General features: G+C 43.3%; 1 protein-coding gene across 3 annotated transcripts in view; it reads left to right on the forward strand.

Annotated features, from left to right (window-relative positions):
- Window positions 1–25,007, forward strand: part of SCG3 (secretogranin III) — a 32,054-nt gene that overhangs the window by 6,643 nt on the left and 404 nt on the right. For 2 of the 3 annotated variants that reach the window (XM_040969681.1, XM_040969682.1), the window contains exons 6-11: window positions 984–1,133; window positions 4,445–4,622; window positions 7,776–7,892; window positions 11,193–11,276; window positions 12,928–13,065; window positions 21,669–21,749. In XM_040969681.1, coding sequence (XP_040825615.1) covers window positions 984–1,133; window positions 4,445–4,622; window positions 7,776–7,892; window positions 11,193–11,276; window positions 12,928–13,065; window positions 21,669–21,749 — 748 coding nt within the window. The remainder of the gene's footprint in view (window positions 1–983; window positions 1,134–4,444; window positions 4,623–7,775; window positions 7,893–11,192; window positions 11,277–12,927; window positions 13,066–21,668; window positions 21,750–25,007) is intronic. The other variant, XM_040969683.1, reaches the window with a different exon arrangement.

Below are 25,007 nucleotides of genomic sequence, written 5' to 3' on the forward strand. Positions count from 1 at the left end.
TGGGCTTCGGCAGACAGAACTGACAGCCTGCATGATGGGTCTGGCACCTACGTGGAATGCTGGCACTTACAGGCAGAGGATTAGCCAATTGGGCCATCATATGGTCCCCCCACTCCCAACCTACCCCAACAGTCAATTGCAATTCAACAGAAGCATGTAAGAGAAGTGCAGAGAAGGTAGTCCTGGAGAAGGATTCAGAAGGGGACTGACATGATGATACAGCATGCCCATTCTCCACCTGCAAGTGCCAGCATCCTGTATGGGCACTGGTTTATGTCCCAGCTGCTCCCTGCTTGTGGCCTGGGAAAGCAGTTGAGGATGGCCCAAAGCCTTGGGACCCTGCAACTGCATGGAAAACCCGGAGGAAGCTCCTGGCTCCTGACTTCAGATCAGCACAGCTCCAGTCATTGCAGCCATTTGAGGAGTGAACCAGTGGATGGAAGATCTTTCTTTCTGTCTCTGCTTCTCTCTGTAGATCTGCCTTTCCTAGAAAAATAAATAAATCTTTAAAAACAGAGGGTTCCGAAAACCCTGCTTATAAATGGGTATGTTCAACTACAGTATTTCTTGTAAGATTTATTTTTATTGGAAAGGCAGATTTATAGAGAGAAGGAGAGACAGAAAGATCTTCTGCCCACTGGTTCATACCCCAAGTGGCTGCAGCAGCTGAAGCTGAGCTGATCTGAAGCCAGGAGCCAGAAGCTGTGTCTGGGTCTCCTACATGGATGCAGGGTCCCAAGGCCCTGAGCCGCCCTCTACTCCTTTTCCAGGCCACAGCATGGAACTGGATGGGAAGTAGAGCAGGCAGGACACGAACTAGCACCCATATGGGATCCTGGCAAGTGGTTAGTGAGGATTTACCCACTAGACCATTGTACCAGGCCCCTACAACAGTTTTTACAACAATATATTTTTTAAAATGTATTTTTAAAATGTCAAAAATGACTATGGTGATTATATCTGTTTTTGCTTCTTTATACCAGATCACAGAAAGCCAGGCCCACACATTGGAAGATGAAGTGGCAGAGGCTTTGCAGCAATTAATTTCAAAGGAAGCCAATAGTTATGAGCAGGAGCTCAATAAACCCACAAGCAGAACTGAGAATGAGGCTGGAAAAATATCGGAGAAAGTGGTATGTGTGTGTGTGTGTGATATGTATACGTGCGTGTATATGTGCTTTGGTTGTCCCACTGTGGGCACTTGTATCTATTTTTATTTTATGCCAAAGATGGTATGAGGTAGATAGCATTTTTAGCCCACTTAAAATACATATTCATAAAGTTCCAATAAATAATTTAAATGAATTCTATTTGAAGGTAACTTAAAGATTACATGCTATAATGTATGTAAAGGTTATATCTTATGCAATGCTACTCAGTAAAATAGCTCAGGATATCATGAGAAATCCCAGCATCACACAGTAACAATTTGTACAGACCTACTGCAGTGTCACCAAGCACCTCTCAGCTCCATTGGTATTTGACCCTTGATTATAAGTGTTATCAACTGCTCCCAGCCCCTGAAACAGGAAGCAGGTAGACTGGATGCTGTGTCACACCCGCTTTGGTGTTGCCCACGTCTTTCAGCCTAATGCTGCTCCCTGTTCCAGGCTGTGCTCTTCCACCTGCTGCTTTCCCATTCCAGGATCTCCGAGGCCTGTCTGCCAGCTTTTACCCTGACATGTCACACATCCTTCCCTCCCCTTGCCTCTGCCATTTCCTTGACTTCAACCAAAATACTGAGATCTTTTACCTCTCCCTGACTTCTCTTTAAAATGCTAGATAAAGCTAATCTCCTCATTCTGCCTTTGACTTTCTTCACCAGAGCACCTAACTCCATGGCCCATCATCTCCAACATTCTATCTCAAATACAAGTAAAGAATGTATTGGTTAATGGGTCTGTTTCAGAGAGACAAGCAAGCAGAAACTGGGTCTGAGTTGTTTTTACTGGAAAGCTTAAAAATCTTTTTTTTTCCTTACTTCGAATTTCCACTTGCTGGTGTCTTTTAAAGTAGCTTTTGAAGATCCACCCACTAGAAAAATCTTTTTAGGTTGATAAAAGTGGTTTTTACTTATGCCTACTGGTCAGAACTGAAACTCAGATGGCTGTTCTTATGATCCTTTATCCCATTTCATACTCCTTACTCTCCTGTCTATAAAATGTTCATATACTTGAAGTATTCATTCACATTATCTAAATGCACCAATGAGAATCAAATATTCCTTCTACAAATATTTAATGAGTATCAGCTATGTACCAAGCATGGAGAATACTGTGCTCATTTAAAAAGTTACAATTCTTGCTCCCAAGAAGGTTAAAATCTAGTGGATGAGACAGCTGGTTTTTGAATAACCATGTATTTGAATTACAACTGCATTAAGTGCTCTGAGGAAAGAAATGTTGTTCTGGGGGGTCACATAAATACAGGAACTTGTCCTGGACTTGGCCTTGGTTAAGGCTGCCTTGAGGAAGTCACTTGAGCTGAGAACTAAACATCCAATAGGAGTAAGACTGTGAGCCCCAGAGGCAGCGGGCAGAGAAGGTAAAATGCAGAATACAAGCAACTAGCACAAGCACAATTTGGCTGGCTCAAAAGGAGAACATGTGGAGAAGAGGCTGCAAGGTGGACCCAGGCCAGGCCATTGTTGCAAGGTGATCAGATCTATCCCAGAAATGAGTTGGCGGCAGACCCTTGGAAGCTCAGGAGTCTTTATTAACTGGCCAGTGGACTGTCCCATATCACTGCAAGTGGAAGGGGAGCAGCCCCTACGAGCCATGTCCAGGGATTTTTAAGCAACAATTGTCCAATCAACTACGAGAGCACTGGTACATGATACAAATCATTCAATCAACTAAGCTTACATCAGTACACAATACAAATTATCCAGTCAGCTGTAGTGTGGAACATAGATACCCAGTTTAAGCATCAGGCACTTTAAATTATCCAATCAATAAGAGCTTCATTCCTTACCTAGTAGCATACAACAGAGCCAGGCAAATAGGTCTTTCCAATTCCAGGTACAGAAACCAATTTAGGACAGTCATCTTACTGCATGAGCTATAGGAGGAAAGCAAAATCCCATCCTGGAATGGGACAGTTTCTTGGGATAAGTAGTCTCACATTCCTTGGACTTTCTGAGAATGCAAAGTCTTTCCAAGAACCCAAGCCTATGGACATGTCCTGGAATGTTTCAGGAGATCTAACTTTGCCGTGCCCACCCTTTTAAGATTTATTTAGTTTTTTATTGAAAAGGCAGATTTATAGAGAGAAGAGACAAAGTTTCTCTGTGTGCTGGTTCACTCCCCAAGTGGCTGCAACAGCCAGAGCCGGGAGCTTCTTCTGGGTCTCCCACATGGGTGCAGGGTCCCAAGGCTTCGGACTATACTGCTTTCCCAGGCCACAAGCAGGAGCTGGATGGGAAGTGGAGTTGTTGGGCATGAATCTGCACCCATAAGGGATCCCAGTGCATGCAAGGCAAGAATTTAAGGACTAGGCCATTGTGCTGGGCCCTACTGTTGCTGTTTTTTTACTCTCTGGACTGTCGTAGCCACGAAGAGCCTTACGAGTAATGAGCAGACTGATCTTCATTGTAAGAACCATCGGGAAGCCTAGAAAGGTTTTAAAAAGGGATTGGCACTATCAGACTATTGAAAAAAAAATCTGGTTACAGTGTGGAAAATACAGTGTTGGAAATAGATTGGAGGTGGTTGGGGTACCAGTGAGGTGCACTGATTGTTGGTACTTAAGTGGAATAATGGATAAAGGGAGAAATGTACACGTTTAGTGTAAAATTTGGAAATAGAGCCTGAAAGGTGGATTGGATATGGAAAAGGAAAAAGAGTTAAGGATGGCTCTCAGGTTCTGTCTGGTCCCCTGCATGGAGAAGAGATATTTACTAACATGGGGAGCCCTAAAAAATGTCAGGTCTACAAGAGTAGCCTTGTGCACTTGTGCAGACAGCCCTGATAATGTTACCCAGGAATTCCACAGTGTGATTGCTGGGCTACTGTTAGTCATCCCGACAGGCTTTCTTGTAGCCAGACACCATTCCTCTTGGCAGGTGCTGGGAACTCAGCACTCCCCCTCCTCAGTGAAGGACAGTGAAGGACAGAAGGGGAGATTTTGGGGCACTCCTAGAGGGAAATTTGAACGAGCAGGACCTAGGAATGCCCTGTCTGTGCTCTCCTAAGTGGCAGCCAGTTCTCAGCAGCTTTTCCCACAAGCACAGCACCTTTTTAAAGTCCTGGTGATTTGTCCTTATGACTGAAGTCACACATGTCTAGGAAAGGGTTTGAACCTGCAGGAGCTTGTGGAGCAGGAGGAGTTCTCATGTTTCACAGTCAAGGGCACCATCAAAGAAAGAATGGGGCAGAAGTCTCCCTAGTTCTAACAAATGCTTTTTCTGTTTGTTTGTTTTATCTTTTGTTTTTTGATGATGGAGACTCCAATAGCAGCAGTTCAAGATGATTTGACTAATGGGGAAAATGATGAAACGGTATCTAACACCTTAACCTTGACGAATGGCTTGGAAAGAAGGACTAAAGCCTACAGTGAAGACAACTTTGAGGAGCTCCAGTATTTCCCCAACTTCTATGCACTACTGAAAAGTATTGATTCAGGTTAGCACTCTGCTTTCTCACCATGTGGCATGGAAACAGTCATTCTAGGAAACATGTGGGTGGGCTTTTTTTCAGTTTTCAGTTTCCAAAGACAGACCTTCACAATATCAGTGTAGGCTAGGAAAAAGCTCAGTCACTTAAATTTTTCAAAACAAATATACTAGTAATGAAAATATTTTGGAGAGGCTAATCAGGAAAGGTGGAATTACTGGATAATTTCATCTTCTTGTAAACAGAGGGCTCATTTATTTATTCAACAAATACTGAACATCTGTTGTTGCTATGTATGAGGTACTGGGAAGACCTGTGTGGGCTTGAAAATGAATCAATTTTATTTATTTTAGAGGCTTAGAGAATGAGTTCCCATCTGTTAGTCCCTGAACGCCACTAATAGCTGGGTCAAAACCAGAGCTGAGGGCCAGGTACTCAATCCGGGTCTCCCACATGGGTGGCAGGAATTCAGTTCCTTAAGCTATCACCGCTCCCTCCCAGGGCCTGCACAGAAGGAAACTGGAGGCAGGAGCCAAAACCGAGAGCCAAACCTAGGCACTCCAGTGTGGAATTTGGGCGTCAATCGCAAGGCTCTGTCCACTTCCAGCCTCAACTTCTACCACAACCCCTGCTTTTCGTTTTAGTGTTTTTGAGCTATAATTGGCAAATAAAAGTTGTACATATTTGAGTATACAACTTGGTGTTTTGATATATGTAGATATTGTGAAATGATCGCTATAAACAAGCTGATTCACATCTGTAGCATCACATATAATTATTTGTTTCTTCCTTCTTTGTATATCTCTGTATGTTTGTGTGCATGTGCCATAACAACACTTGAGATCTATCCTCTTGGCAAATCCCAAGTATGCAGTACAGTATTGTTTTTAAATTTCTAAAGATTCATTTATTTATTTGAAAGGCAGAGTCACAGAGAGAGAGAGAGAGAGAGAGAGAGAGAGAGAGAGAGAGAGAGAGAGAGATTGAGAGAGAGATTGAGAGAGAGAGAAATATCTCCCATTTACTGGTTTACTCCCCAAGTGGCCACAATACTTGTGGCTGATCCAGGCTGAAGCCAGGAGTCAGGGCTCCATCTGAGCTTCCTATGTGGGTGCAGAAGCCCAAGCACTTGGGTCACCTTCTGCTGCCCACCCAGATACATTAGCAGGGAGCTGGATTGCAAGCAGGGCAGCTGCGATTCACACCTGCACTCCCACTGTACCTCGGTCCTGGTCCTGGTACAGGACTGTTAGATGCAGGTGCAATGCTGTGCATCCTTCAGAACTCCTCATCTCATGTAAGTGCAACCTTGTACCCTTGACCGGTATCTCCCCATGTTCCTCTCCACCCAACCCTTAGCAACCATTATTCTACACTCTGCTTCTATGCCTTGCAGTATTTTATATTCCACAATATTTTCCTTTTTGTGTCTGTGTTATTTCACTTAGAACAGTGTCATCTAGGGTCACCCACATTGTTGCAAAAACAGGAAGCAAATCCTTCCATTTGCAGCAAACCTTTAAAGACTTTGTTCATGTTTTCCCCTCTTAGTTGGAACCACCTGTGCAAACTGATTTATTCCTTTTAGATTTTTCAACACATTGTAGATATTTTCGATTTCCACCTTCACATGAATTACAGTGAAGGACACTGGGCAAAAGGAGGCCCAGAGCCCAAAACATACCTAGAAAGTGACAGGGTGATATGTAAGCAAAATCCATTGAACTAAGTGAGGATTTCAGTTTGTGTGAATTTGGGGTTAGTCTGCAAAGAGAACAATCATGAAATGTACAACCTTCCCCTTGCTGCTGCTGTTCAGACAGGTCTTTGCACTGCCTTGGTGGCTTTTCTTCTCCTTGTTAAAGATCCAGCTCCACGAAGGGACCTTTGTATAAAGAGGTTGGGAACTACAGTCTGTTATCTCCAAGTGACCTTGGAGCGGGTGCACTTTCTTTGCTGTAGAACATCCCTCGTCCTTTGAGTCCAGACCTTGGCCAGATGGCGCCAGCCCTCTGCGGCTGTCTGCAGGGCCAGTCCCCCTCGAGGGCTCATGCTGAGTCCTCTCACCCCTCGCTTGGCAGATGCCCTGCTCGAATCCTCTGTCATCCCTGTGAATCACTGATTCGTCAGTGAGGCGCATCCGGGCTGTTCCAGATATTTATTAAATGAACACGACCTTGAGCGGCTAATGTGATGGCTGCAGTTTTAATTTACCAGATCTTTTCCAGGCTCTCCCGCTCCTATCATAAATTGTACTATTGCGTCCTCCCAACCTGTGATGGATGTTTATGGTTTTTAAAAATCTCGCTACATGAAATGCTTTTTATTTCTATCTTTAGGTTTCTTTCACCCAATTTATTTTTGCCACTATTTCTCTAGAATTCTAATTCAGATTCATATGCTGGGGTGTTTCCTAGGTAGTATAGTCTTTGTGACTTAGGGTCGGAACTGATTAAGAAATTATAAACTGGATAGAAAACCAAACTATTATCTCCTTCCTAGGTAAACACTGGAATGTAATTCTGTATTCTTTCATCAGCATCTCTCAGCCCCCTCTCCAAACCCCTTCTCAGGCAGTTACAGGAGAGTGGGTGCTAAATTAAATGTCCTCATCACACATATGATAATTATATCAGATGATGTGGATGTTAATTTCACAATGCTTGTGTGTTTTAAGGTGTTGTGTGACACACAAGAAATACCTACACTTTTATCTATTGATTTTTTTTTTTAAAAAAAAAGTATGTTTCTGAGGGGGGAAAAAAGCCCACAACTCTGAGTTGTGAATGTCGCTTAGTATGAGAATTAGCCAGGGCTCCTCGCTCCTTCCCTCCCTCCCCTCAGTACAGCCTGCCAATCTTCCACCCTTGCTCTGGGTTTAGAGTCTCAGGTTGGAAGACCTTCCTTGCCACCTACTGTATCAGTGAAATATTTTCACATCAATGAAACTTGTTGGAGAAGCTTCAAACTCCCATTTCTGAGAAGTTCAGTGTAGCTGTACATTGCCCCCTTATGTCCGCTTTTTTTAAAAAAATATATGTGATTTTAACTACAAATGTTGGGTGAAATATTTTACTAAAATATTGTACTTCATATGTGGGCATTGAAAGATGAAGCTGTATTCTGCCATTCGTCCTTAAATTATTTTCTCCTTTTTCATAGAAAAGGAGGCGAAAGAGAAAGAAACACTGATTACTATCATGAAAACACTGATTGATTTTGTGAAGATGATGGTCAAATATGGCACAATATCTCCGGAAGAGGGCGTGTCCTATCTTGGTGAGAGCCCTGCTTTCCTTTCCTTTCCTTTCCTTTCCTTTCCTTTCCTTTCCTTTCCTTTCCTTTCCTTTCCTTTCCTTTCCTTTCCTTTCCTTTCCTCTCCTTTCCTTTCCTTTCCTTTCCTTTCCTTTCCTTTCCTTTCCTTTCCTTTCCTTTCCTTTTCCTTCCTTCCTCCTCTCTCCTCTCTCTCTTCCTTTCTTCTTTTTGAAGATTTATTTATTTTTATTTGAAAGGCAGATCTACTGAGAGAAGAGAGGCAGGGGGAGAAGATATCTTCCGTTCACTATTTCACTCCCCAAATGGCTGCAGTAGCTGGAGCTGAGCTGATTCAAGACCAAGAGCTAGGAGTTTTATCCGGGTCTCCCATGAGGGTGCAGGAGCCTGAGGACTTGAGCCATCCTCTGCTACTATCCCCAGTCGTAACCAGGGAGCTAGATTGGAAGTGGAGCAGCTGGACACAAAAAAGCACCCCTGTGGGATGCTAGCAGGTGGAAGATTAGCCTGTTAAGCCACCACACTGACACCTCTGTTTTGTTTTTACTGTGGTACTTTTCATTGCTCCAAGTAAAGTAATTAGGGTTGTGGGATAATTGTGTCACTAACTGTGCCCAAACAACTGAAGTCATCCAAGTAACATTTGCTCATCTTGATGATGCATACAAGTTTGCAAGTAAAACACATACTAACCAGAATCTTGCAACATTGTCTTCAAATATTCTGCTTGAATTTAACCACTTCACAGTTATTAGATTCTATCTAGTGTTTTCTGATCATCTCTATGGAAAAACGTTTCTAAAAATCTGACTAGGTAGTTTTATTCCAGTGTGTATAGAATGCTGGTACTAAAGAGTATTATTTTTTAAAAATTATTTACTTTTATTAGAAAGGCAGATTTATGGAGAGAATGATCCTCCATCTACTGGTTCACTCCCTAAGTGGCCACAGTGGCCAGAGCTGGGCCTGCCCCAGCTTGCCATGGAGCAGTTGTCCAGCTATGGGAGGTTATGTACCTAGCAGGGCCTCAGGCTCTGCAGCTGTCCGCTGAAGGCTTCTGGGAACCGTGAGGAGGGCTGCTCACCCGTTCACTGCTCTCGGGCCTCACCTGGCCCCTCCTTACCCATTCCTGTATATAGCACACAAGGTACATCTGGCTTTAAGAATTCATTTGGCTAAAACAAACACAAGAAGCATAGGCAGCATCTGATGACAGGTGTAACCTATAGAAAATCCATGTTTCAGTGCCCATGCAGACAGCCCTGCTGGGACTCAGCCCTGCCTGCTTATTTTAGTGCTGTCTGTGGCTGCTTTCATACTGTAGCAACGAAGCCCAGTACTTGGCAATGGAGACGATGTTGACTGCAAAACCAAAAATATTTATTAACCCTCTGACTAGGTTTGCTAGTCCCTACTCCTTGAACTTTACAGATGAGTTCAGGCACTCGTACTTTGCAAGTAGGAGAGATTTAGAAAAATGAATTAGAAGTAAATAAATCCTAAAATCTGGCTCCTCAGTTGCACATTGCCACGTGCTCATCACTTGTTTTTTTTTTTTTTCTTTTTAAAAAGACTTCTGTCTTCCTGCTTGATTGAGTCTACCACTGATGCACTATGAGTGAGACAACGTCATGGCCCCCAATTCTGACGAGGGAGGAAGAATCAAACCCAAGAGGAAATTTCTTAGAATGGGGCAATCCAGAACTCTGTAGAAACCCCGCTGTTTTATAAATGGAGATAGTTCTATTATTTTTTGTCTCATTATAAAAGTGTGCATTTATTTTAAAAAGTCATTCCATAGGAAAAGAAGTTTAAAAGGAAATAAACATCATTCACAATATTAACATCCTGGCAACATTTTGGTTTATATAATTATGTTTAAAATTTATACTTATTATGCCCTGAGATATTTTGGCATATTTTCCTCCAACCTTCTTTTTTTTATTATTATATTTTCTTATTCTTATTTGAAAGGTAGATTTTACAGAGAGAGAGATGGAGAGAAGGTGTTCCATTTGCTGGTTCACTCCCCAAATGACCACAGAGGCCTGAGCTGAGATGAATCGAAACTGGGAGCCAGGAGTTTCTTCCAGGTTTCCCTTATGGATACAGGGTCCTAAGGCACTGGGAATCCTGTGCAGCTTTCCTAGGCCACAAGCAGGGAGCAGCATGAGAAGTGGAACAGCTGGGATGAGAACCAGCATCCATGTGGCATTCCAGTGCCAAGGGTGGAGGATTAGCTCACTGTGCCACCAAGCCAACCCTTCTCTCTAATTTTCCATCTCAATATAGATAGATAGGCAGGTGATAGATCCATAACTTTTAACACCAAACTTGAAGTGACATTCTAAATGGCTTCAAGCATTCAATATTTTATCATAAACATTTTCCCCTGTCACTAAACAGCCTTTAAACTGCTGATATATGTATCATTCTATATGTGTATCACGTAAGTCATTTAAAAAGACCCAACATTTAAACTACCTGTAGGTAGTTTATCATAAGAATAAATGAATAACTTAGCTTCAAGGTTCTTTTATGGAGTACCTCGATGATTTCCAGTATCTTGGTCCCACACACCAACCTGTCCGACAGAACCTCTGTGGTGATGGATGCTGATGGATGCTTGTTCATCTGCACCGTTTCCCGGAGCAGCTACTGGCTGCATGTGACAGCATTTGAACTGTGAAAGCGAATGTACATTTTATTTCATTTTCACCACTTTCCATTTCAGTGGCACTTTCCTGTGGCCACCCCGTGGACTAGCACTGCTGTCTGTCCTGGCGGGAATAGCCGTCTTGCATTTGAGCCTCCATGGCAACTCTGACCGAGTTCCACGAGATCGGTGACTAAGTGGGGAATTTTTGCATCCTGCGGTGATGGTACAAACCAGTTATCCTTCTGAAACAGTGTCTCTAAACTCAGCTGAAGGAAGAAAGGAAACCACAAAACCCTGAGTGTGATGTAAGCCTAGGTTTTTGTCAAATGAGATTAATGGAAGGGACGAAGCAGATATCCACAGAGGTACACACTGCCCTAGGTCCCCACCCCACACGTGTTCTAGCAGCGGCCACCGAGATGAAAAGCAGCTTGTCTCGATTGCTTGCCTTCCATCCCTTTTTCATCCTAACCCTAACACTAGCCCTAACTCTTTATCTCCTATAAGTAATGTTGCAGGCCCAAGCTTCCTGTGAGCAGTATTCATATTTTGGAATTGCTATTGTGACCATTCAGATGAGCTTGAAGGTTTTGATTGTTTGATACTGTCTCTCTGAAAGACTCTTGCATTTCTTTCTCTCCCTCCAGAAAACTTGGATGAGATGATTGCCCTTCAGACAAAGAATAAGCTGGAGAAAAATGCGACCGACAACAAAAGCAAGCTTTTCCCTGGTATGTTTTGTTTAATCAGTTTTAGAAGAATAATGCTTTGAGTGGGAAATAATAAGCTTCAATAGACTTTAATGAAGACTTTGGCCCAACCATAGGATTAAATAAATTGATATCTACCTTGCCTATTATTGTGGCCACTCACGACACAGGAGTCCGACTCCCAGAGCGGTAAAAAAGTAAGGCTTTGCTGAAGATTCTGAGCAGGGGGCTGGCGGGCATGAAGAGGACTACATCCCAAAGCTGAGCCATCTTCCCTACCATCCCTTTTCGGAATCCTTCACTTGATGCAGATTCCCGTTTCCCCATACTGTTGACCCTAGGCACCTGTCCACTCCCTTCTCTCCCTCACCCCTGCTCTGTCCTCCAGGTCTCCACGCTCCTCTGGTCTTTCCCCTCTGTAGGATGACTTACCTCCCTCTCCTGTTTCCTTCAGTTTTACATCCCCACGCATCACTTTGCTCAGTATAGCAAACACCACAGACCTGAGCTGTGCCAGAGAATCTCCTTACAAAGAATGTGTGTGTACATGAAGAAAAAAAAAGAGAGAAAAGTTTGCAAATTATTACTCTTTAAGATGTTGTTGCTATCACGCATATTAAACATATTTGCTTTTTAAAAATATTTATTTTATTTTATTGAAAGGCAGAATTAGAGAAAGAGAAGAGAGACAGAGTGAACCAGCAGATAAAAGATCTTTCTCTCTGTTTCTCCTTCTCTCTGTAGAACTACCTTTCCAATAAAAATAAATAAATCTTTTTTAAAAATATTATTTATTTGAAAGGCAAAGCTACAGAAAGAGAGCAAGATTGAGGGAGAGACAAAGATTTATATCGACTGATTTACCCCACAAATGGCTGCAACAACCAGGGCTGGGTTAACCAAAGCGGAATGCAAGAGCTTCATCTGGGTCTCCCACGTGGGTAGCAGAGGCACAGAAACTTAGCCCATCTTATAATGAGCTGGATCAGAAATGAAGCAGATGGGACTTGAATGGGTACACATATGGGATGCCAGTATTGCAGGCAGCAGCTTAACTTCATTTGCAACAATGGCAACCCCAAAATACAGCTCTTTTTAAGTGTATTTTTAAGAGAGACATGAACTAGGCTTAATATCTTTCTAGCAGCAAGACTCCAAGTCTCTGCTTATTTTTAGGATGCCCCAGGGTAAAGGAGTATGAAAAAAAGGGGACAGCAGGGAAGGCTTCACATAGTCCTAAATCCTTGGGTGCTACTCTGAATAAATAAGCCTTAGGAAAAAAATATAAGGTCAAGGTGAGTTTGAACACTAATAGTTATTCTCATTTAGGATAAAAACTTGACAAACTTACTTTGAGAATTGACATACCCATGTGAGTACCTAAAGAGCTTAAATTAAGAAAGAGAGTCTGCCCCCATGACGCAGTGTGGCGGAAGGGAAGCAGGACTACATCAGAATGCTGGGGGCTTGCTTCCGCTCTCCCATCGACTCAGCAGGTGATCTTAGGCACCCGATCTCAGGTTCCTTTTCTGTCCAGATGGAAAAGAGGGTATTAAACAATCACTAAGATCCCATTCTACCTCCACCTTTTCAGAAAAGTCTGCATTTGCATTAGGAATGAATTAACAGATAGGAAACAGGTTTATAATGACACTGAACAATCTGATCACAGCCCCGTCCGAGAAGAGTCATGAGGAAACCGACAGCACCAAAGAAGAAGCTGCCAAGATGGAAAAGGAATATGGAACCTTAAAGGATTCCACCAAGGAAGACAGCTCCAACCTGGGAGGAAAGGCAGATGAACCGAAAGGTATGAATGTGACAACTGTGGTTGGCAGTGAAATTGGGAAAGCGAGAGCTTTCACTGTCCAAGGTAAGGTGGCCCCAAAACAAGCCCCCACACATCTGAACCTCAGCATGATCCATGGAGTAGATTTAAGATTTAGCACGTGATACCTTTATCTCTTCAGTAGTTTTGAGTCTCATGGAAGAGCAAACTGGTTTTATGTCCTGATGGTCTTCAGTGTCAGACTTCTCGGCTTGGAGATGAATATTCATGAGGATTTGTGCACTATTTAATTGTCCAACTTGTAATCTTTCAGATGTATTGAACAAAATGTCTTCAGACTTATTTAACACTCTTGTAAATAGTCACATACTGCTTACTCACATGGTCATCAAAATTGATAGATTTAACCAGACAAATTTCCATAATTATTTAGCCAATGATTATAAACTAAGAAACGCTTTTAAGGATCTGATTAAAATAACAAATCCAATTACCAAATATCTTTAGATGTCCTAAATGTATCTATGTGATATAAAGTTTACATCTTCCTAAGATTTTGAAGCTTTCCTGTGTCCTGAAGGGTAAGTTTCCACAAGGTTACACATTCTAAGTGATTGTCCCTATGATTTTGGATCAGGCTGTGAGATCTGATTATATAATTCAGGGGGTAAAACTCCTTTCAGTACCAAGTTTACATCAAAATATCCATTTCATATTCTCCTGAAACTTGCTGTGTTTGTCAGAGGTCGTGAACACTTGGCTGGAGTCTACCGTCTTGTTCTGTTACTATGATATATTGACCTCTTCCATGTAATCAGAACCTTATTTACATCTTTCAGTAATTCATTATTCCCTGGGAGCCGAGGGACTAGGCAAGGGTCCCCTCTCTGGGTACCAAGCTAGTTGATTATCTGTAACCATGCTCTTGGCTCTCTAATGATTGTTACATGTAAGTACTGGTGGGAATGAATGAAGGTGCTTCTTCCTTGTTGTGCGATGAGACCACACTCATCCTCTTCTTGTCTAATTTTGAAGGAACTGTTAGCTCATTTATAGGTTCCCAACCCCATGTCTCCTGCTTACACAGTCAGACAGATTAATGTCAACATTTGGCAATGACCAGAAGGAGCTGAGAACTCAACCCAGGCCTCCCATGTGGGTCACAAGGATACAGTTACTTGAGCAGATCACCTGCTGTTCCCCTCCCCGACCCAGGATGTACTTCAGCAGGAAACTGGAATCTGGAGCAGAGCTGGGACTCAAACCCACATATGGGATAGAGGCATCCTGCCCCCCCAGGCCAAACACCTGCTCTGCTTCTCAGAAGATCATCTTAGCTTCCTGGCAACAAGAAGACATCCTAGACTCCCTCTTTACAAAGACTTGAAATCAGTCCCTTTCAAGGAATTCCCGGTCCTTCTGTGGAAAATACAATTACAGACCTAAGCCCAGGTTATATGGGTGATATTGGGCAAGTATGCAGTTTTTATTTCAGCCATTGGATCTTTTTTGAGTCAGGACTAGAAAAAGAAATTTCTGCTTAACCTATCAAGTTCACATTGTTTCGTAAAAGCTTATGAAGTTTTAGATTATTGTGTTCTTTTTAAAAAAAGATTTATCTATTTTTATTGCAAAGTCAGATATATAGAGAGAGAGGAGGAGAGAGAGAGAGGAAGATCTTCCATCCAATGATTCACTCCCTAAGTAACCGCAACAGCCAGAGCTGAGTTGATTTGAAGCCAGGAGCCAGAGGCTCTTCCAGGTCTCCCATGCAGGTGCAGGGTCCCAAGGCTTTGAACTGTCCTCAACTGCTTTCCCAGGGAGCTGGATGGGAAGTGGAGCTGCCAGGATTAGAAGTGGGGTTGCCGCGATTAGAACCAGCGCCCATGTGGGATCCTGGAGTGTTCAAGGCGAGGACTTTAGCTACTAGATCACTGCGCCCTATTGTGTTCTTTAGTATGAATTTCATGTCTGTAGGCACATTCTGTAAAGTTAATCAACTTTTGTTTTTAAAGGCATTTATTTATTTGAAAGGCAGAGTTAGAGAGAGGGAGGGATAGAGAGGGAAAGGCCTTGCACTGGTTTACTCTCCAGTGTCAGCAGCTGCCTGGGTTAGAAGTCAGAAGCTGGAACTCTTTCGAGGTTTTATCGTGGGGGCAGAAGCCTAATCACTTTCCTAGGTGCATTTGCAGGGAGTTGGATCAGAAGCAGAACCTCTGGACTTGAACTGACCAATACAGGAAGCCAGTGTGCAGGAGGCTTAATCCATTGTGCTAATGTGCCAGCCTCATATTTTTGCATTTAAAGTGACTTTACTGGTGCTTTGATCAAAGGCTATTTTACTTTCTCTGTTATAAACCACTTGCCTGTAGGAAGCAAAATGAAAGTGTCTGTCAGTGAAGGCAGGGCTGCCTGGCTTCTCTGAAGTATTTATTCAGCAATAAATAAACATTTATTCTAATGGCATGCTGGCCCTGTGCTCAGCAAGCAGCTGCAGCAGGGGCCTGAGAACCAACACTACCTTTGAGGACTCAGGTAAGCCTAAAGTGAGTGACCCAAGGATGTTTTTAACCCAGATAGTGGCCAAGTGCAACATCAGCCATTTATCTCTGAGCCAGGCTTGGGCGCAAGCATGGGCTTCTTACAAGAGAAAGCATTGGAGCACATTGCACAGTAGAAGAACAGATGAGGTAATGGCCCAACTAAAACCACTTAAGGAAATAATTGTGAACAGCACCCGTGTCCAGGGTATTTGCGGGCAGTCTGTCGTGGTCTTGCAGTGTGAAAGGATGGTCCCATCTAACTACACCAAATGCCAAGGATCTTCCGATAATTCATAGAAAATGCATATGATGAAAAAAACTATCCATGGGCTTCACTTTTTTTTTTTTTACACCAAACGTATCTTATTTTTAATCCCATTTTCTGCAAAGTTTTTGAAATGTACTCACCTTTATTAATGAGTCCTATCATGTACTGGGTCCTGTGACTGATATAAATAAAATTAAAACTCAGAGCAGCAATAATAATACCTTCCATTTGTATAACTCTTTCATTTACAAAACATGTTTATGTGCATCTGGTTGCTGATTTAATACAAAAGAAAAAAAAAGCCCACTTTAATTACCATGGTGAAAAATGACACTCATTTTTGAATATAGTTTTTGTCAGGCTGTTTGAATGCTTGCAACCTACTGGGATTTGCATATGAATTTTTTTAAAGTGTTGACTACTAATTGGCGAAATCATTTGAATGATTCAATAGTTATTTTTAAATTTAGGGATATGACAATGACATAGAAATTTATTTTAATCCCAACATACTTATAAAGTTGCTTAATTTTTCAAAGAAATTGTTCTTTGAAGGCCAAAAAAAAGTACTTTATAACTTTATTCCATTATCTAAGAGTGGCTCTTTTTGCCAGTTGGATGTTTATTCCTTCACTTCTGGTCTATGAGTCACGGAAAATCTTTTGTGAAGTCATCCAAGGGATGAGATAAACATTAGAACACCCAGAAACTCGTTCCAGTACTATGCATGCGTCAAATTTATGTCCAGATAGTGAAATTAAGTTGAAGAAGGAGATCTCTAAGATAACTTCACCTAAATATCCTATCTTTCCCATATCTTTATAACAGATGCTGAAAACGCTCTCAAATTTAATGAGTATTAAACTTATACTAAATTGACTAACTCATCTGGATGCTGTCTCTCTTTAAGCAACCTAAGAGAAGACAGTATGTGCCTGCATTCAGGTCCCAAGCCATTCTTCTAGAAATGTCTTAACAGTTCTGAGTGTAATTTTCTCCCCTGTGAGTTGGCAAAGTGGGTCAGAAACTTAGCATGTACCCAGGAGACTCACATACCAACATGGGTGTTTCATGGATAGCCAATGTAGAAACCATGAATCTTTTTTTTAGAATTCACCCTTTTAAAATTTATTTATTTATTATTGGAAAGGCAGATCAGGTTTACCAAGAGAAGAAGAGACAGACAGAAAGATCTTCCATCCGCTGGTTCACTCCCCAGATGGCCAAGGATCCAGGTGCTTCTTCTGGGTCTCTCACGTGGGTGCAGGGTCCCAAGGCTTTGCGTCATCCTCCAGTGCTTTCCCAGGCTCTAACCAGGGACCTGGATAGGAAGTGGAGCAGCCAGGACACAAACTGCCATCTGTATGGGAGCCTGGCACATACAAGGTGAGGATTTAGCCATTGAGCCATCCGCCAGGCCCAGAATTCACCCTTTAATTTACAGATTAGTAAAGCAATCTTCCAGAAGAGGAAGTGACTTACCAAAGATAGAGTGGAAGAGCTGGGCCTTGAACTTGTGTCTCCTGACTCCCAATCCAGTGCTCTTCCATCTGCATTTCCTGGACCATTCTTGCTACCAGTCTCATTTACTTTGTCATGAAATCCAAAGTTGTAGTCATCCAGCTCATGAGTCTAAATCCCTTTTGACAGAGCGGATATTTTCAGGAGATGCCATCATTAAGAGATGAATGGTATGGATCTCCATACTTCTTTTGTGGAGGGATCATCAGTCAGGACAGATTCATGTACACACAAAGAGATTTCTCATGCAGTGTTGAAAATGGAAACAGCTGGGAATGCTGGGCTGCATCTTGACTCTGGCCCTCTTCCCATCTGCCTGAGCATATGTTTTAAGGCTTGTGCCACATTACCTCAGCCATGAGCTATTTTTTTTCCAAAGGAAGCTGACATAAATGGGGGGAAAAGTAGTCCTGCTTTCCCAAGGGGACTCTCGTAAGCTTTCAGCACACGCTATGTAAATAAAAGATGGGCTCTGCAGCTCCCAGGAAATGAGTGTGTAAACAGAAGGCAGCTGCTTCCCTGGGAACAGAGAGCACCTGGTGGTGGCCTGGTGTTCACCCTGCCCAGTGCTCCAGGCTCTGCCCGTAGCCCCCAGCACCAGCAGCAGGGGTTCCCACACTGTTTCGCCTGGAATCGCCTCGGGTGGTTAGAAAATAATGATGCAACTTGGTCCCTGCTCCTAGAAATGCTAAGTTGTTGAGAGGAGTGACCTGGGCATGGGAATTTAAAAGTTCTGCTAGGGGCCAGCATTGTAGCACAGTGGGTTAGGCCACCATCAGCATCCTGTATAAATGCCAGGCTCCTGACATCCCCATGGGAAACTCTGAAAGAGTTCAAGTTTCCTGATATCAGCCTGGCCCTGGCCTGGCCGCTGGCAGCCATTTGAGAAGTGAACTTTCTTTCTATAACTCTGACTTTCAAATAAATAAACAAATCCTTAAAAACAAAAGAAAAGAAAAAGTTTGGACCCGACACGGTGGCCTAGTGGCTAAAGTCCTCGCCTTGAACACACCAGATCCCATATGGGCGCCGGTTCTAATCCCAGCAGCTCCACTTCCCATCCAGCTCCCTGTTTGTGGCCTGGGAAAGCAGTCAAGGACGGCACAAAGCCTTGGGACCTTGTACCCACGTGGGAGACCTGGAAGAGCTTCTGGCTCTTGGCTTCGGATTGGCGTAGCACTGGCCGTTGTGGTCACTTGGGGAGTGAATCATCGGACGGAAGATCTTCCTCTCTGTCTCTCCTCTTCTCCGTATTCTGACTTTGCAATAAAAATAAATAAATCTTTAAAAAAAAAAAAGAAAAAGCTCCGTTAAATAATTTTTAAGTTGTTTGTTTAATTTGAGAGGCCGGGGGCAGGGGAAGGGAGAGAGAGAGAGAGAGAAGAAAAGAAAGAGCTCTCCCATCTGCTGGTTCACTCCTCAAATTCCCACAGTGACTGGGACAGACTGGGCCAAAGCTGTGAGCAAGGAATGCAAACAAGGTTCCCATGTGGGGGGCAGGAACCCAGCTGCAGGGTCGGCACTGTTGCCTCCTGCAGTCTGCAGTAACAGGAAGCTGGAGTCTGGAGCCAGAGCTTGACAACCAATTTGAATGTGCGGATGCTGGAGGACCACTGCCAGTGACAACGCTTGGTACGAAATCCATCTAGTCCAACCTCCGTTTTCTAAGGTACCTCCATAGGAAAAGAGGGGTCGGACTAGATGGGCGGAGATCTGATGCAACAATGAAGATCTCTGGCATGCTAGGTGGGCTCCTCATGCTTTTTGAAGCTATTCATAGTTTCTGCTGAGTTGTCTGTAACCTCTTACTGCCTCCTGGCTCCATGTTAGAATTAGACAAACACCTGTAATAACCTACAAGTCTGTTCAGATGAACAGCACCTAGGAAATGACTTCCCTGTGTATATAAAAAGACAGATTTCTGTCATCAAAGTGTACCAATGTGTATTAGCTATTCTTACTGAAACTTCAATCACAAAGGTGCTGATAAAGATTTTATTGTCCACATCCTCGTATCATGTTATAGTCAAAGTAAGTTTCCAATAACCTTGGTGATGAAAAGGAGAGATGATAATAGCTATCAATGCAAAAGACGAGTGGGACAGAAGTGCTCACAATCACGTAAAGTTGAGTCCATCCAGGAGCGTAATTTAGGGCTCAGTTTGTCCTTGGACCACAACACTATGATTGCTGAGTCTGGAAGTGAAGCTGTAAGTTCTGCACCATGACACAGCATGGCCACGGCTGGGACCTGGGCCGCATGAGGATTTCCCTACACCTTTTAGAAGTTGGACTAAAGCTTGCAGAAATCATTTTTTATCATTTCAAATATGCTCATTTGGCCTTTTAAAATGGAAAAAGCTTATTCTATCACTATTTATGAATTTCTGGAAAATTTGGGTGGAATAATGTAGCTTCTCCAGATAATAAACATTGATGAAATTAAAAAAAAAAGAAAAGAAAAATCCTTCTAGTCCAAAAGATGAATGGGAGCCAGGTCTCCTTAGCAGCTCCAGGTTCGTTCTGGCTCCGGCCCTTGCTCAGTCCTGTCCCCTTGCTCACGCCATGTAGCTTCTTCAAACCCGAGTTTCCTTGTAAGTAAACCCAGGAATGACACTGGTTTCCTAGAGTTCTCTGCAGATCATGTTTTGTAAGACTATGGCCTGGCTAGCACATTCGTGTTTTCACTTGTTTCTCGTACACCAATCATTTAAACCCAGAATTCGTAAGTCTTTCAAGCAGAGACTTCGTTTTCATTAAAAGAGAGAGAGAGGCTGGGTGGGCAGGCATTTGGCCAATCCATTGAGACTCTATCAGGATTTTTGTGTTATGTATCAGCGTGTCTTGCATCGCGTATCTGGCCCATCCTCTTCGCTGCAGCTTCCAGCCAGCGCAGCCTGTGCAAGGCAATGGCGATGGCTCACACAGCCGCCTCCTCCTGCCTGTGTGAAGGGACCTGGATTGAGTTCTTGGCTTCCATCTTCAGCCACTCAAACCATTGATGGCATTTTTTTTTGGGGGGGGGGGAGATGAACCAATGAATAGGAATCCCCTCCCTCCTCCTCTCTCTTTTTGGCTCTCAAAAATTTCTTTAAAAATTTATTTCTTCTTAGTGGAAAGACAGATTTACAGAAAGAGAAAGATCTTTCATCTGCTGGTTCACTCCCCAGATGATCCCAATGGCTGGACTGGATCCAAAGCCAGGAGCCTGGAGCTTCTTCCAGATCTCCCGCATGGGTTGTGTTCCATTACTTAACCCATTGCACCACAAAACCAGCCCCCAGTCTTGTCTCTAACCAGCAGCAAACTCATTTTGTGATGTGAATGGGTAATGTCAAGATATGAATGAAACTTGTATTGTCATATTTTTAGACATCCCATGCCATTTTTATGGATAATTACTTTCTGAGTGAAGTACAGCCTAATAAGGTAATGCTGAGACTTCTTTAAAAAAAAAAAAACAGGTTTTTATCATTTCTTTATTTGCTTGTTTATTTATATCTGAAAGGCAGAGAGACAGAGAGGTGTGTGTGTGCAGGTGGGGGAGAGGGACAGAGACAGAGACAGCCAGGAGCCCAGAACTGTATCTGGTGACAGGGTTCCACGTACTCGAGTTGTCAATCACTGCCCCCTTGGATGCTTTCACAGGAAGCCGGTGCAGAAGTGGAATAGCTGGAACCGGCATTCTGATATGGGATGTGGGTATCCCAGACAGTGGCTTAACCCACCGAACCACAAAGCCTGCCCTGAGACATTGGTGTTGAATCGTCTAACACTGACTTCCCTCCAAGGCCGATCCTGATAGAAAGGTTTGAACTGAAGCAGTATAACTAGCAGGTGACCTCAGGAAGCACTTGAGTTGCTTGCAGGACTGTTGCTGAAGGTGACCGAGTCTTTCTGTATTTGCCTGTGATTCAGTCCTTGGCCTGATGAAGCTCCTCAGGTGCAAAGAATCATCCCTAGCCAGAAATGACCCAAGCTAACAACCATAGGAACCCACTGTGTAGTAAACTGAGTCAATCCACTCCTCTGCTCAGATACGGAACTGTATTTTGTTTCTGCATGGCACTAGTGCCCCTTGACAATTACCAGCTTGGTCTTCTGGGGTCTTGTGCCACCGTTTCCTCGGCCCCTCCCCATGTCCTCATATATATGGCATGCGCATTGCTCACTCTGCGGCACAACCTGTGAGTGTTCCACAAGTCTAGTATTAACGGTCTTACACATTAAGTGGGATCTTTAAAATGGTGAAATCTTGGGACTATCTGATGTGGTTCTCCTGCTTTTTCTAGGCAAAACAGAAGCCTATTTGGAAGCCATCAGAAAAAATATTGAGTGGCTGAAGAAACACGAGAAAAAAGGAAATAAAGAAGGTATGGATCTTGGCTGCACATTACACTCTTCCCCCATCTGTGAAGGGTGTTATATAAAGCCCACATTAGTTTTGCCTGGGCTGACACTTCTCAGAGCTCCATAGACTCCAGACACCCCACAGGTGCCTTGGGACAGAACTTCCACTTCTTTGATTGTCATTATTATTATTATTCTTTTAACAGTCTTTTACACGAAGGCATTTTTTCCTTTGTGTTTTCATTAGGGAAAAAAAAACAAGCAAAAGTAGAGTAAAAAATATAATAAATACCTATGTGCCCGTCACCCACCTCTCATAGTGATGAGCATTTGCCAGTGTTGTGTTAGCCACTCTTCCCCTTGGAGTATTTTCAACTAGGGCATTTTCTGAGCATACATGAGTATTAGGTGCACTTGGAATCACTCCAGCACTCCCACTCAGAGTGGAGTAACACAAACACAGAACCAAGCCCTGTTCTGAGGTGCACATGTGTGAAGGACTGTGAGATGCAGCCCCTCATCCCTCAGAGGGCTCCCAGCATCAACAACACATGCTCAGCCTAGATCCTGACAGGTGCAATAGCTCAAGGAGGTGGGAGGAGGCGGTAGATCTTCTTACCAAGACAGAGAGTTGGGAGAAGGGGACCAGGAAAGCCCTCTCTGGAAAAGTAAGGAAGGATCTGTCAAGTACTTAGAGATGGAGGCCAAGGAACACAGGGCCCTGAGACACAAAGAGATAGGACAGAAGGATGTGTTCAGGGCACCAGAGCCATTCGTTTGCCCAGGAACGAATTTCCCTGTGGGCAGGGAAATAGGCAGTTGACCAATGTCTGGCAGGAAGACTCTGTGTTTTCAGCACCCTGTTAGCAGGTGAGCTTCTAAATTGAGTGAGATGGAGACAGTTTTCAAATATTTGTACATTTTATTTGGCTCAAAATAATGTGAGTTCCCAGGTTGTCATATCTATTAAAATCACAGGAACCATATTTTATCACATCTGTCACTAATTAAAGATACACTGAGTTTATTGTACCATGAAGAAAGAAAAGAATGCAGCTAACTAAGTCACAATAGGCCATCCATAACTGCAGTGTTTAAAGTTCATCTTACAAATCAATATAAGTCAGCCGGTAGGGAGTATAAATTGTGTGATACACTGATGTGGAATGTTGATGTTACTGACTTTGCTGATTAGCATATGAATCACACCATTGTCATAAACAAAAACATCCCAAATTTCAATCTTCCTGTTGCTGAAATAACGGATATAATGAAGCGTGGAACCTTAAAGGTCCTTGCAAACAGAAAGCTCTTAGAGCAAACTTTACAATGATGAAGTTTTGCTGAATATTCTCTTTTGCTCTAAAAAGTGAGACCCCTATGGAATATGCTCACTCTTTTTCCAAATTTGCCTTTCATTAGAAAAACAGAGGGACAATCAGAGGGAGACAGAGCTCTACCCACTTGTTCACTCCCCAGATGCCTGCAGCATCCAGGGCTGGGCCAAGCCAACCCAGGGACCTTGCATCTCCATCAGACTCCCATGTGAGTTACAGGGACACAAGCACTTGAACCATCAACTGCCATCTCTCATGATGTGCATTAGCAGGAAACTGGTTCAGAAGTAGAGGAACCAGGACTCAAATCAAGCATTCCAATATAAGAAATAGGCATCCCAAGTAACGGCTTGTCTGCTGTACCAAGAGCTTATCCCGGAATATGCTATGAAAGACGGAGAGGGCTCACTCTCCAGTGCCCTGTGATAACCCAGACAGAAAGAACTGTGGCATAAAAACAGACACCTAGGACCCGGCACCATGGCCTAGCGGCTAAAGTCCTTGCCTTGAACAAAACGGGATCTCATATGGGCTGCGGTTCTAATCCCAGTGGGCCTGCTTCCCATCCAGCGCCCTGCTTGTGGCCTGGGAAAGCAGTCAAGGACAGCACAAAGCCTTGGGACCCTGCACCCGTGTGGGAGACCCGGAGGAAGCTCCTTGCCCTTGGCTTTGGATTGGCTCAGCACCAGCTGTTGCGGTCACTTGGGGAATGAATCATCAGAAGGAAGATCTTCCTCTCTGTCTCTCCTCCTTGCTATATATATCTGCCTATGCAATAAAAATAAATAAATCTTAAAAACAGACACATAGACCAGTGAGCAGATTAGAGATCTCAGAAGCAAAGCCAGGGCCTATATATAGCCAACTTACATTTGACAAAGGCACCAAAAACAGAGTGGAGAGAGAGCGATTCTTGCAATAAATGGTGTGGGAAAACTGGAATATCCGTATGCAGAAGAGCCTGCTTGACTCCTACCCCAGGCAGAAGAGCTATTTTCAAAAAGCAGAAACGCTGAGGAGAATACAGAGGAATTCTCAGACAATGTGGCTGAGGATGTAAACTAACGCACCCATTACAGAGACCTGTGTGGGGGTTCTTCAAAAAACAGTAGCTAGAACTACCATCTAATGTAGTTATCCCATTTCTGGGCAGATGTCCAAAGGAAATGCAATCAATATGGCAGATCCCTGCACGCCCATGTCTGTTGCAGCACAAGAACCATAACTTTTTCCAGCTCTGTGACTTTAAATAAGGCACTTAAGCTATAGGTGCCCCAAGCATGGTTTCTGGCACAGGAACAGGGTATCTCCTTAGGACTTGTTTAAAACACAAATTCTGGGTCCTGGCGAAGTGGCTCAGTTGGCTAATCCTCTCCCATTCAAGCACCAGGATCCCACAGGGGTGCCAACTCATGTCCAAGCTGCTCCACTTCCCATCAGGCTTCCTTATGGTGCCCTGGGAAAACTGTAGAGGATGGCCCAAATCCATCTTGCACCCACCTGGGAGATCTGGTAGAAGTTTTTGGCTTCTGGCTTCAGACTGGCTCAACTCTGGCCATTGCGACCATTTGGAGAGTAAACCACTGAATGGAAGATCTTTCTGTGTTTTCTTCTCCCAGTAAATCTGCCTTTCCAATAAAAAAATAAAATAAAATAAATCTTATTTTAAAAAATCCCACAAATTCTAGGTTCCCATCCCAGATTTACTGAATGAAGACCCCACGTTTCTTCAAGAGTCCAAGGTGATTGTTGTATACATTAAAATCTGCTAAGCCCTGACCTGTGAACCAGTTCCCTATTGGATGAAATGTACTGGTTCTTTGTGATGAAGAGTGAGTGAGATAAAGACAGCATGTACGTAAACATTCCTTTAAGCCATCGGTTGCTGCACAAATGCCAAGAATGAACATGCCTCCCCATTTGATGGGGAGTGGCGGCCAAACT

The sequence above is a fragment of the Ochotona curzoniae genome, unplaced genomic scaffold, assembly GCF_017591425.1.
Source record: "Ochotona curzoniae isolate NIBS_2020 unplaced genomic scaffold, NIBS_Ocur_1.0 scaffold_4701, whole genome shotgun sequence".
NCBI classification, from domain to species: domain Eukaryota; kingdom Metazoa; phylum Chordata; class Mammalia; order Lagomorpha; family Ochotonidae; genus Ochotona; species Ochotona curzoniae.